We start from the raw sequence: 13,616 nt of genomic DNA, 5'->3' as shown, positions 1-13,616 counted from the left end.
GCACTCGAGATGCTGGGCATAGACATAGACAGTGGCGTAGCAATAGGGGGTGCAGAGGTAGCGACCGCATTGTGGCCCTTGGGCTAGAGGTGCCCCGAGGAGCCCACCCCTCAAACACAGTTTTATCTCTTTATTGGTCCTGTGCTGTAATTGATTTGAATAGTAGTGACCGTTTCCCATCCCCTTCTTGCACCTCTCACACTGTGGTTGGCCTTGATTTGTTTTGGTGTGTTGTATCAATTGTTATTTATAGCATGCTTGGGGGGCCCTAATGCTAAACTTGCACTGGGCCCCACAGCTTCTTAGCTACACCACTGGACATAGAGGAAACACCTGGACTAATCAGCAAACATTTCCTGGGTTATTCCCTGCTAGGATCCCCATGGAACAGCTGTATCTGTCTTTGAGTTAAAAATAGCATTTTGCAATAAAATATATACCAATATAATATATGATGCTGTACTAAAACAAGAGCAGGTGCGTGCGAGAGCGCAGGGACACTGACCCAATCAGCTGCGGCTAAAACAAAGATAATTGTGTTTCACCTGCTAATTATTGGCTTTGGTTGGGGTTTTGATTTTGAAGAGTAATATAAGCAGTGACCCGCACCCCCAGGTGTTACATCCCCACGCACTTCATTTATGCTAAAAGATGGTAAAACTCACCTCATTTTAAATTATTCAACAGAAGAAAATGAATCACGCCATTACCTGATTTATCTAGCGATGGCAGTGTAATTAGCTAATTGTGGAGACAGCTGATTTACATGCAGACACAGTACAGCTGCACTAATAAATACAGTTCAGGATGCAGAAGTGACTTATTTACATGGCACAGCTGCAGCGACAGCCTCTGCTTACCCGAGCGGCGGATCTCCTGCTGGAGACAATGTACAGGATCCACACATTCTACAACTGACGCTCCTCTGCTGTGTCTTCAGGTATAAGGGGTTTCTTTGGTGATTCTTGTAGGGACTAAGAATAGAGATGGCCCAAATGTTCGCAGGCGAGCAGTATTCTGCGAACATTGGCTGTTCACATTCGCGGCGAACATATGGCGTATTCGATTCGCCCCCTATAAATCATCATTTAGCTAAACTTTGACCCCCTACCTCACAGTCAGCAGACTCATGGCAGCCAATCAGATAGAACCCTTTCCTGGACCCACCACCCCCCTATCAAAAAGCAGTTGTGGTGGATTCATTCTCTGCTGGCTGCTGACTGTAGTGAGAGCAGGGTCAGACTTGCTGCAGATAGGTAGGGAAAGCATTAGCTAGTCCTTTGTCCTTGTTCCTCACTAGCTGTAAAAGCACCAGAAACAGGCCTTTCAAGGCTAGCACATCGGTGTCCTGTGTTTTATTTGCATGTGACACTCCACAGCCCACTGACACCCAGAGCGGTGTGCACACTACTGCTGTTGCAGACACAGAACCACTCCTGTGCATTATTGTTTCACTGTATTCTGATAGTACTATTGCATTTCTCTGTGTGTGACACTCCACAGCCCACTGACACCCAGAGCTGTGTGCATAATGTGATTTCTGCCTTTTAGGGATTAAAACCCGACTTTGCGTCAACCCCGTAATTTTTGGTGGGATTTTTGGCATGGATCCCCCTCCACATTGCCACAGTCCACTTTTGTGGCCAGAAACAGTCTTTGTAGGTTTTAAAATTCACCTGCCCATTGAAGTCTATGGCGGTTCACCAGATTCGCCTGTTCGCGAACATTTTCAGAAGTTCGCGTTCGCCATTCGTGAACGGAAAATTCTATGTTCGCGGCATCTCTAAGAATACCTAGGTGAGAGGTAGGGAGAGACCGGGAGCCCAATATTGCAGTATCGTCAGGTATATGGAGGATGAAATGATATAGATATATACTCCCAAAGGTGGGTTGCAGTTCCTGCTGCCACCATATAGGCCTGCAGGGAATTAACCATCCCTGCTCTGTACTCCAGGTCCTGCTGGATACTGGATGGTCGCTCTCCTGAAGTAGGATAGACTTTCCAGAAAAACTGCAAAGCTATTACCTCCAAGAGCTATTACTGGTAATGGGTAGGATGGAGGTGCCCAATGTGTGTTCTATTTGAGTGTTTTAAAATAAAAAATATTTAAAAAAAAGAGAGATAATCGCTTACCTCTCCAGAAGAGATAGACACAAGTTCAACTGGGAAAAAAAGTTTTTATTCAAACCGCAATATGACAACTTGCTTCATGGGTCATGGCCCGTGCCTACACTCTATCTCCTTTGCTATCAGTGCATTTTGTATTGATCTGAGGAAGCGAGCCATGATCCGTGAAACGTGTTGTCCAATTGCTTTTTGGATAAAAACCTTTTTTTTCCAGTTGAACTGGTGTCTGTCTTCAGGTACTTTCATACTGCATGCGCCGTGCGCAGTGCAACAGACAATACAATTACGGTATATTGCAGTGGTGTGGCGCAGCACATCGGAATGACGTACAGCATGCTGTATGGTTACCGGACGATGTCATAGGCAAACGCAGGGGGTATTACAGCTGTCCAGAATCCCCCCTTAGACCAGGGCCAGTGCATTGTCTGGAGACAGGCACATGTTGAGACACCAGAATATCTGCAGGCACCCTGCAGCTCACAGCACTGCCCCCTTTATTTCCCTGCTACAGTTGACTTTGGATGTAGCAGCAGTCAGATCCTTTCAGTCAGACGGGAAATTGCATTATGTGAACCCAGCATGATGTTCTACCATATTATTATACTGTATTGTACGTGGCTGAGGGAGCCCTTTCAGGAATCCCCCCCCCCATGAAAATCCTGAGTTTGCCCCTGGATGTGCACTATTACAGTTGCAGTGAAGCATACGTCTATGCACTATGTTTCTTTGGATGCATTGCTTCGTAACGCGCGTAAATGATTTTACAAGCACTGCCCGTTCACTTGAATGCACAGCGTTTAAAGGACAAGCACCGCTATGTGAACCTGCCATTACATTTATTACAACTGGTGAAATCCTTTACTGCTAGCAGGTGCATGACTGTGGAATGTTTGTGTGTTTTGTATTGTTCCGAAGTGAGCAGAATCACCTGGTCTCCCAGAGTGCACTGGGGCAAAAGGCTGCATAACTAAATAGCCTGAATCACTGAAAGTTCACAGTTACTTACCAACACCAAACAAGCACACACGCAGCCAGTGCTCATCCCTTTCCCATTCCTGCAGCTGCTGGGGCCCGGTGAGTGTGGCTCTGTGTTCACAGGGCCCCAGAATGAACTGGGCCCCTCCCTCCCCAGAATTAATAGGGCCCGCCATGTCTCTGATAAGCTGAAGGCGGCCCTGCCAACATACAACAATATACAGATATACAAAATTGGGTATCGTAAATATTGCATTACATTCCACTTTATGTTGTTTCGGCACCTCTTTAATGCCCATCATCATATAGGAGCTCGGATGTAACGGTATTACCCTGGCTCTGTACCTGAATATCTGGGTCGCTGGGATTCATTCTGTAAAACAAGAACACAAAACACTGTAACAGCAAAACATCTGTAAGCAGATAAAAGAGAAGTGTTGGAATCCTTGTTGTCTCTGAAATGTTCATTTTCACCAGCAGCCGTTATCATTTTCCACTTCAGCTGCCTCTATAATGCAAAGCTGCAGTCAGGCTAAGCCGGCCACTAAGTGTAACCATGAATCACTGGTGACGGCCCAAAAATGCGATCCTCTGTCCGCATCATAAATGCATCTAAGCAACCTTGCATTATTAGGAGACAGTGTATCCCCTTTCTTGTCTTCATAATCAGGGTGTGCACTAACACTGCTCATCTCATTCATCCTGTTGACAGGTTGGAGGAGAAGAAAGTGAAATCTCAGTTTGAAAAAGCTGCCGTGGCAAAGGACGACCGCGTCGCGGAGCTGCAGAAAAAACTGGAAGAAAAAACGACAGAACGCAAGAGGCAGGCCGAGGCCTTGAAGCTAAACCCCCAGCGCAACATCGCCAAATCGTCCAAGGTAAATAAATGTCAGGAGTCTGCATGAGAGGAACGCCAGGCATTATGGGTAATATAGTTATAATGTGCTCCCAGTGTTTGTGCGCTGCTGCCAAGGCTGAGATCTAGCTCTGAAACATGGGCCTGTGTGGAAAGACACACTCTCTGTTTAGTTGCAAATCGTGATTTCTAACCATCGAGGGTCCTATTTTAACAAAAAAAAAAGCAGGAAATGATATTTATAAAGAAAAATGCGATGAGGATCGAGCTGTACTACATCTCTTCTCAAGAAAACCTTTGCCATTTTAGGCAGCAAATTCTTTTTGCATTGACGTGGCCACACTGAAGTGCACTCACGCATGCGCAGTACGGAGGCACTCGCAGAGTGCCTCACAGAGCAGTATTCGAGCAATGGATCGAATACCTCTAACGGGGTGACTGCACTAAAACGAGGGGACCGTGAGAGGAACCGGAAGGCTCTATAGCAGGGGTCCCCAACCTTTTTAGGCCCGGGGCCCACTATCCCAACCAAACTTTTCTCTGGGGGGGGGGGTTAGTGGCGGTGGCAGCCCCCCTCTTTTCCCTGATTTTGAGTGTAGTATATAGGTAAGTAGGTAACTAGGTATAGTTGCCCCCAGTATAAATGACCAATGACCTTGCCAACCACTTCACCACTAAAATTGCAACAATACGCAATGAAATTTCCCTCCTCCATCCCTCCCTTACCAATGCGTCTCAGGTTGTCCCCTTGCCTTCCCTCCCAGCGGCTCCCTTGTCTCATCCACCCCTCGCCTCTTTTGCTCCTGCCACCATTGATGAAGTCAGCCTGCTGCTAGTGGCTTCCCCCCCCCCACATCCTCTCCCTGTGATCCGGTACCCGCGAATACTCTTCGCCCCCACTTCCCTGACCTGGCCCCAGTCCTCACCTCCTTGTTCAATCTCTCCCTTTCCACAGGCATCTTCCCCAAAGCATTCAAAAAGGCCACTGTGCTTCCCCTGCTGAAAAAACCCTCACTCGACCCATCCCTACCCTCAAATTACCGCCCAATCTCCCTCCTTCCCTATGCTTCTAAACTCCTCGAACGCCTAGTCCACCAGCGCATTACCCAATACATCAACACCAATACCCTACTTGACCCCCTACAGTCTGGATTCCGACCTGCGCACTCAACTGAAACAGCCCTCGCCAAGGTGGTCAACGACCTTACCCTTGCCAAGGCCAAAGGCAGTTATTCCATCCTGCTCCTCCTTGACCTCTCTGCAGCATTTGACACTGTTGACCACTCCCTCCTCCTCCAATCACTACAGTCCATGGGCATCCATGGGCTTGCCTTGGCCTGGATCTCCTCCTACCTATCCAATCGCTCCTTCACCACTTCCTTCAATGGCTCCTCCTCAACTCCTGCCCCCCTTTCAGTTGGGGTCCCCCAGGGCTCTGTTCTAGGCCCCCTTCTTTTCTCCACATACACTTCCTCAATTGGCAAGCTTATCTCCTCCCTGGGCTTCAATTACCACCTTTATGCAGATGACACTCAGATTTACCTCCATACCCCCGATCTCTCAGCCACCACCATAAACAAGGTCTCCTCGTGTCTCTCAGCAATTTCCTCCTGGATGTCAGCTAGGTTCCTAAAGCTTAACCTAGACAAAACTGAGCTCCTGATCTTTTCACCCCATGCTGCTGCACCCATCCCAGGTTTCCACCTCACAATCGACAACACAACCATTCTCCCTACCTCCCAGGCCCGCTGCCTGGGTGTCACCTTGGACTCTGACCTCTCCTTCATCCCACACATCCAAAACATCACAAGAGCCTGCAATTTCCACCTCCGTAATATCTCCAAGATCCGCCCATTCTTAACCCCGGACACGACCAAACTGCTCATCCATGCCCTCATCATCTCCCGCCTTGATTACTGTAACTCACTCCTTTCTGGCCTCCCCCTGAAACGCACTGCCCCCCTTCAATCAGTGATGAACGCGGCTGCAAGACTCATCCATTCTTCGCACCGCTCTGCATCCACATCTCCCCTTTGTGAATCCCTGCACTGGCTCCCTATCCGTCTCAGGATAAGTTTCAAGATTCTATGCCTGGCGTATAAATCTGTGCACAAAACATGCCCTACCTACATCTCGGAGCTTGTTCACAAGTATACACCAGGTCGCCCCCTCCGTTCCTCCAACGACCTTCGCCTCACCACCCCGCGCATTTCACACTCCCATGCCCGCCTGCAGGACTTCTCAAGAGCTGCCCCCACCCTCTGGAATGCCCTTCCACCACCCATCAGACTTGCTCCCTCTTTCAACACATTCAAGCAAGCCCTCAAAACCCACCTCTTTATGATGGCCTACCCACCTCCTACCACACAGTAACTCTCTAAGGAATATTTAACAGCCCCCCCTAGTGTTTCCACCCCTCCCTTTAGATTGTAAGCCTCTGGCAGGGTCCTCCACTCCCTAGTGTAATCTACAGGATCATGTGCTCCTGTCCTATGACAGCCTGTACTTGTATTACTGGGCCTACCTAACTAGCCCATATTGCATGATCATGTATTTTGTACAATTTGTATGTATAACTTTGTTCTATGTGTATAACCCTATGTATGTCATCCTTGTATCATTGTATATATTTATTGTTCAGCGCTGCGTAATATGTTGGCGCTTTATAAATACAATAAATAATAATAATAATAATAATAATAAAGTATAGGTAGCTAACACAGTTGCCCCTGTATAAGGACTATAGTTGCCTCAGTATAGTTAGTTAGGTAGTATAGTTACCCCAACATAGTTAGTATAGTTAGCCCAGTATAGCTAGTACAGTTAGCCCAGTATACCAAGTACAGTTAGCCCAGTATGGCAAGTATAGTTACCCCAGTATAGTTACCCCAGTGTAGCAAGTACAGTTAGCCCAGTGTAGCAAGTACAGTTAGCCCAGTGTAGCAAGTACAGTTAGCCCAGTGTAGCAAGTACAGTTAGCCCAGTGTAGCCAGTACAGTTAGCCCAGTGTAGCCAGTACAGTTAGCCCAGTGTAGCCAGTACAGTTAGCCCAGTGTAGCAAGTTAGCCCAGTGTAGCAAGTTAGCCCAGTGTAGCAAGTACAGTTAGCCCAGTGTAGCAAGTACAGTTAGCCCAGTGTAGCAAGTACAGTTAGCCCAGTGTAGCAAGTACAGTTAGCCCAGTGTAGCAAGTACAGTTAGCCCAGTATAGCAAGTACAGTTAGCCCAGTGTAGCCAGTATAGTTAGCTCAGTGTAGCCAGTACAGTTAGCCCAGTATAGCAAGTACAGTTAGCCCAGTGTAGCAAGTACAGTTAGCCCAGTGTAGCAAGTACAGTTAGCCCAGTGTAGCAAGTACAGTTAGCCCAGTGTAGCAAGTACAGTTAGCCCAGTGTAGCCAGTATAGTTAGCCCAGTGTAGCCAGTACAGTTAGCCCAGTGTAGCCAGTACAGTTAGCCCAGTATAGCAAGTACAGTTAGCCCAGTATAGCAAGTACAGTTAGCCCAGTGTAGCCAGTACAGTTAGCCCAGTGTAGCCAGTACAGTTAGCCCAGTACAGTTAGCCCAGTGTAGCCAGTAGTTACCCCAGTATAGCTGCCCCAGTGTAGCTAGCAGAGGTGCCCTCTCCACCCCGCAGCCGCAGCTCCTGTTTCCTAATGAGCGGGCGGCCGCTTCCTTCCTTATATTCCACCAGCCGCGGCTCTCCTCTTCACAGCATGTCGTATTACAGCAGCGCTTCCTGCGCGGCTGCTGTAAGGAGGGAAGGAGGCGGAGCAGCGGCTTCCTGTAGCAGCGATACGCATCACTGTTACCATGGGAACCGTTGTCCCGGCTCCCTTGGCTCCTTACAGCAGCCGCGCAGGAAGCGCTGCTGTAATACGACATGCTGTGAAGAGGAGAGCCGCGGCTGGAGGAATATAAGGAAGGAAGCGGACGCCCGCTCATAAGGTAACAGGAGCGGCGGCCGCGGGGTGAGAGGGAGAAGCCGCGGCCCCCCAGAAATCTGCCCAAGGACCCCCAGGGGGCCGCGGCCCCCAGGTTGGGGACCCATGCTCTATAGGACCCAGAGCCTTCCCTCTCCATAGAGGAGTATCTGTTTTTATTTTTATTTTAAAATCACTTCAGATTTGCTTCGAGATCTGCTTTAAAGTGAACCTAAACTGGAAAATAAAAAGACTTTAACTTACCTGGGGCTTCTACCAGCCCCCTGCAGCCGCCCTGTGCCCTCCCCGTCACTAAACGATTATCCACAACTCCAATCCATGCACCTCCTGATAGACAGGATCGCTACTGTGCATGCGCAGTGTGATGGATTACTCATGTGGCCTCGCATGTGCAGTGACCCATCGAATCGGCAGCCAAGAGCGGGTCACTGCGGGTGGCTGCAGGGGGCAGGTAGAAGCCCTAGGTAAGTTAAACTTTTATATATATATATATATATATATATATATTTATATATATATTTATATATATATATATATTTCGGTTTAGGTTTCCTTTAAGGCCTCTTTCACACCTGCACCGGCTGGGTGCTGGTTAGCGCTCAGTACCGGTACTGGACAGGCGCCCCCTCATAGAGTCACGTCTGAGCGCGGCCCCAGCAGTGCTCAGACGTGACATGTTGCGGTGCTCTGCCCCCTGGCTATCACAAATGCGTGTCAGCGCTTGACACGTGTGGTGTTACAACCGCTGCAATTCAGCTGCATTTAAATTGCACCTGAATTGCACTGGCGGGCAGCAGACTGGCCACTGAAATGCTCGGCAAGCGCACAGTTCACCCCGCCTTCTGAAAGAGGCCTTAGATTTACATGTGCCCAAAATTGTTGCTTTCCTCTCCTCCTCTCACACGGTATCTTCTGTGTCTTCTGCAGAACTCATTTGAAGAGAAGCACTGGAAGGAGCTGGAAGAGAGCCGCGAGCGCCAGGCTCAGCTCTTCCAACGCGGCATCTTAGGGAGAGAAACCGCAGATCAGATAGCTGCTTATCAAGCTGCGAAGAGCAGGACGCCACCTGCCTGTCTGCTTCAGTCATAACACGCTTATCCTCAAGAGACTCCAGCAACCCCTGACACTCCGTTTTATGACCCATCACTGGCAGAAGCGAATTCTGCAAACCAGGGAAAAAAAGGATTATACGTTATTATGTAAAACAATAAAATAAAATAAAAAATTGTAAAAAATAAATACAAATGGGCTGTGTTTAAATCAATGATTCAAAGACTGGACAAACGCTCAGCGATGTGCTCTGTTGCTGGAAGGGGGGGGGGCAGAGGGCTGATGGAGCTGCACTGTTGTGACGTCATGTGGCAGGCGGGGTGAGTGGGGTGCACAAAGTTCTAGCCTAGAGGGTACCGGTGCAGAGAACAGCAGTCCCGATGCCTCAACCATCAATTAGCCAGGCGGATCAACTCAGCCGACTGCTGGCCTAGAGCCTCTAGGCCAGCAGTCGATTGAGTTGATCCGCCTGGCTAATTGCTGGTTGAGGCATCGGGACTGCTGTTCTCTGCACCGGTACCCAGAGTTCAGTTATATAATAGCCGTATACCGGAACCCAATTTACTCACTCTGGATTCTCAACAGAGTGGTCGTTATTACTGGAGTAAAACTGATTTGTAAACCACCACTGTGCCCACCACTCATTTAAGTTCTTCCGTTGGTTAACTGTCACTAGACAAGACAAGTAACATTTAGATTGTGCTTTTCGCCGGGCAGACTTAACCACTTAAGGACCACAGGCCTAACCCACCCCTAGTGACCAGGCTATTTTTTACAAATTAGGCCACTGCATCTTTTAGTGCTCACTGCAGTACCGTACAACACAACACACAAGTGATTCCCCACCCCTCTTTTCTGCCCACCAACAGAGCTTTCTATTGGTGTGCTCTGATCACTGCTGTAATGTTTGTTTGTTTTTATTTGTCCTTTTGTTTTTAATATATTTGTCTATTTTTTTTATTTATTCTTTTTGTCCACCCTCCCTCCTCCAGTCAATCACAGTGATCGGTTGTCATAGACATCAGCCTATGAGAGCCGATCGCTCCTGAGCCTCCCAGTGGGCCAGCTGAGCTCCTTCATTCAAGCGGAGATGCGTGCGATCGCCTGCAAAACACGCCCCCAGGACTTCATGCCGATTGGCGTCCAAACTGAATGTCAGAACGGGAAATAAAGGTGATTTAAGTAATTTTGAGCGTGGCACGGTTGTTGGTGCCAGATGGGCCGGTCTGAGTATTTTACAATCTGCTCAGTTACTGGGATTTTCACACACAACCATTTCTAAGGTTTACAAAGAATGGTGTGAAAAGGGAAAAACATCCAGTATGTGGCAGTCCTGTGGGCGAAAATGGCTTATTGATGCTAGAGGTCAGAGGAGAATGGGCCGACTGATTCAAGCTGATACAAGAGCAACGTTGGCTGAAATAACCACTCGTTACAACCGAGGTATGCAGCAAAGCATTTGTGAAGCCACAACACGCACAACCTTGAGGCGGATGGGCTACAACAGCAGAAGACCCCACCGGGTATCGCTCATCTCCACTACAAATAGGAAAAGGAGGCTACAATTTGCACAAGCTCACCAAAATTGGACAGTTGAAGACTGGAAAATTTTTGCTTGGTCTGATGAGTCTCTATAGAGTCAGAATTTGGTGTAAATAGAATGAGAACATGGATCCATCATGCCTTGTTACCACTGTGCAGGCTGGTGGTGGTGGTGTAATGGTGTGGGGGATGTTTTCTTGGCACACTTTAGGCCCCTTAGTGCCAATTGGGCATCGTTTAAATGCCACGGGCTACCTGAGCACTGTTTCTGACCATGTCCATCCCTTCATGACCACCATGTACTTATCTTCTGATGGCTACTTCCAGCAGGATAATGCACCATGTCACAAAGCTCCAATCATTTCAAATTGGTTTCTTGAACATGACAATGAGTTCACTGTACTAAAATAGTCCCCACAGTCACCAGATCTCAACCCAAAAGCTTCAAGCCCTGGATGTGCATCCCACAAATCTCCATCAACTGCAAGATGCTATCCTATTAATATGGGCCAACATTTCTGAAGAATGCTTTCAGCACCTTGTTGAATCAATGCCACATAGAATTAAGGCAGTTCTGAAGGCGAAAGGGGGTCAAACACTGTATTAGTATGGTGTTCTTAATAATCCTTTTGGTGAGTGTATATATTTCCTTTTAAACAATACCAGTTGCCTAGCTGTCCTGCTGATCATCTATCTTTAATACTTTTAGCCATAGATCCTGAACAAGCATGCAGCAGATCAGGTGTTTCTGACATTATTGTCACATCTGACAAGTTTATCTGCATGCTTGTTTCTGGTGTTATTCAGACACTCCTGCAGCCAAATAGATCAGCATGATTGCCAGGCAACTGGCACTGTTTAATGGGAAATAAATATGGCAGCCTCCATATCCCTCTCTTTACCAGTTGTCCTTTAACCAGTATACTATCCAGCCATTAGAATTATGCCCTCTAATCCTATATCACATGACTAGAAATGGAGACAGATTGCCAGGGGGAGTGGCTTAGTAAAGGAGGAAGGGTTGGCATAATTTATGACTCGGGCCTGAGTCTCACTCCATAAACAGTTGGACACAGTGTCAGTTTAGCTATAAAGCAATATATGTAGCTTCCCAGCTACCATCCTTTCCAGCTATTCAAATGGAAAATCTGCTTGGGTAATATCATCTGTCCATGTATGCAGCTATTGCAAGATTGCTTTGATTCAGTTCATATTTAACACATTTGACCATTTGCTTGTGGACAGCGCTGCCTAAAGCATTTTATAGATATCCTGTTATAGACTCTACTATCAGTACCTGAAATGACTGATTATTTGAGGCGACCGTGGTGTTCATACATCTGGCCTGTGGGTGTTAGCAGAGCATAACAGGAACCAACGACTCACAACAGTCTAGATCATCTTATGCAGCAATACAAGTAGAACAGTAACAGAGTGAAGCTGCGGCGAGGGACAGATCGGCTGCCAGGGGCTGGAGGAAGTCCTGGATAAGTAGATTTCATTTTTTTTATTCCAGCTCGGATGTGTCCTTTAAAAATTGCAGCCTTCACTGAATAGAGGCAGCCACTCACTTCCTGTGATTGGCTCCGATACCTCCGCAGGCGGGACTTGCAGCACCAGCCTGAAGAGAGCAGCAGCCTATGGGTTTCACACTGACATATGACACATGCACCACCCACTTTTTACCGTATCCAGAGTCGGCATTGCATATGGGCCAAAAAACATGTTACTATAATAGTTTTATTATTGTTCTCATACACTTATAATGAAAATTGGCCGGGACCTGGAGAGGTAGATTACTATACTTTATTACGGTATAACAAGATTATACTGTATTGGCAACTATGTCAACCAAAAAGATCACAAACTATCATTTGGGCTACAGAATTATCTTGGCTGAATCTGGAATTAGATGGAGCCCAGTTCAGGTTGGCCAGCCATCTATCTGGTAATTGTTTTCCTATTTAAACAGCCATCTATCTGGATGCACTTTCTGTAATAAATCACACGCGCACATAACGGAAACAAATGACAGACAAATTAAAAGAGACTTATAAAATAAACATCCCGTCAGCCACACAAATCTAGAATGCCTGACAAGTAAAACTGCGCAAATCAAGCTTGTAATAAGGAGAAATGTATACAAACCGCTATTTCTGGGGACGGGAATAAATTGCTTTGCAATGCATGGCAGGATCCACATTGTTCCACTCATTTGTGAGAATCAACAAGGCATAAGTTAATTTAAAAGCTCCATGTAACAAATCCAGCTAACGAAGCATCAAATCTCATCCTCCGAGAAGCTGAAGGATGTTTTGTGATAACACCACAGTTTTTCAATAGGAAATACAGGTCATGATGATGCACTTTAATAAGGAGCACTGCCATGAAAAAAGTGAACATTTAAAATACATACATATAAAATGTACATTTCTTTCAGAGTAAAATGCACTATCATTTTTGGCTGTGGCTAAAAGTATTAAAGTCAGAGGGTCAGCAGGCCTGCCAGGCAACTGGTATTGCTTAACCACCCTGGCGTTCTATTAAATGCGCCAAGGTGGATGCGCAGCATTATTTTTTGAATTTTTTTTTCTATCATGTAGCTAGCCTAACGCTAGCTACATGATGCCCCCCCTCCCTGCGGCGTCCGCCCAGCCTCTCCGATCGCCGCCGCGCCGTCTTCCATAAGGAAATCCCGTTCTGAACGGGATTTCCTTTAGGGCTTCCCCCGTCGCCATGGCGAGTCCCAATCCACCCCTCAGCGCTGCCTGGCACTAATTGGCCAGGCTGCGCACGGGGTCTCGGAGGGGGGCTCCTTCTAACGCGGCGGGTAGCGGCACATCGGCGGCGATCAAGTTAGGCACGCAGCTAGCAAAGTGCTAGCTGCGTGTATTACAAAAAAAATTTGCAACATCGGCCCAGCGGGCCCTGAGCTGTGCCCTCCGGCGGTAATGGACAAGCTGAGCTCGTCATTACCGCCAAGGAGGTTAAAAGGAAAGAAACATGGCAGCCTCCATATCCCTCTTGCTTCAGTTGTCCTTTAACCACTTAAGGACACTTTTTTTCCATTCAGACCACTGCAGCTTTCATGGTTTATTGCTCGGTCATACAACCTACCACCTAAAT

The 13,616-nt window shown here is 47.3% G+C and overlaps 1 protein-coding gene across 1 annotated transcript in view; it reads left to right on the top strand.

Annotated features, from left to right (window-relative positions):
* CFAP99 (cilia and flagella associated protein 99) overlaps window positions 1–9,143 on the top strand; it is a 116,661-nt gene extending 107,518 nt beyond the window's left edge. The window contains exons 15-16 of the mRNA XM_068275916.1: window positions 3,816–3,981; window positions 8,826–9,143. Coding sequence (XP_068132017.1) covers window positions 3,816–3,981; window positions 8,826–8,987 — 328 coding nt within the window. The 3' untranslated portion in view covers window positions 8,988–9,143. The remainder of the gene's footprint in view (window positions 1–3,815; window positions 3,982–8,825) is intronic.
* The last annotated feature ends 4,473 nt before the right edge of the window (window positions 9,144–13,616 follow it).

The sequence above is a fragment of the Hyperolius riggenbachi genome, chromosome 1 (genome assembly GCF_040937935.1).
Source record: "Hyperolius riggenbachi isolate aHypRig1 chromosome 1, aHypRig1.pri, whole genome shotgun sequence".
NCBI classification, from domain to species: domain Eukaryota; kingdom Metazoa; phylum Chordata; class Amphibia; order Anura; family Hyperoliidae; genus Hyperolius; species Hyperolius riggenbachi.
Note: the sequence above shows the minus strand (reverse complement) of the source record. Positions and strands in the feature narration are given on the sequence as shown.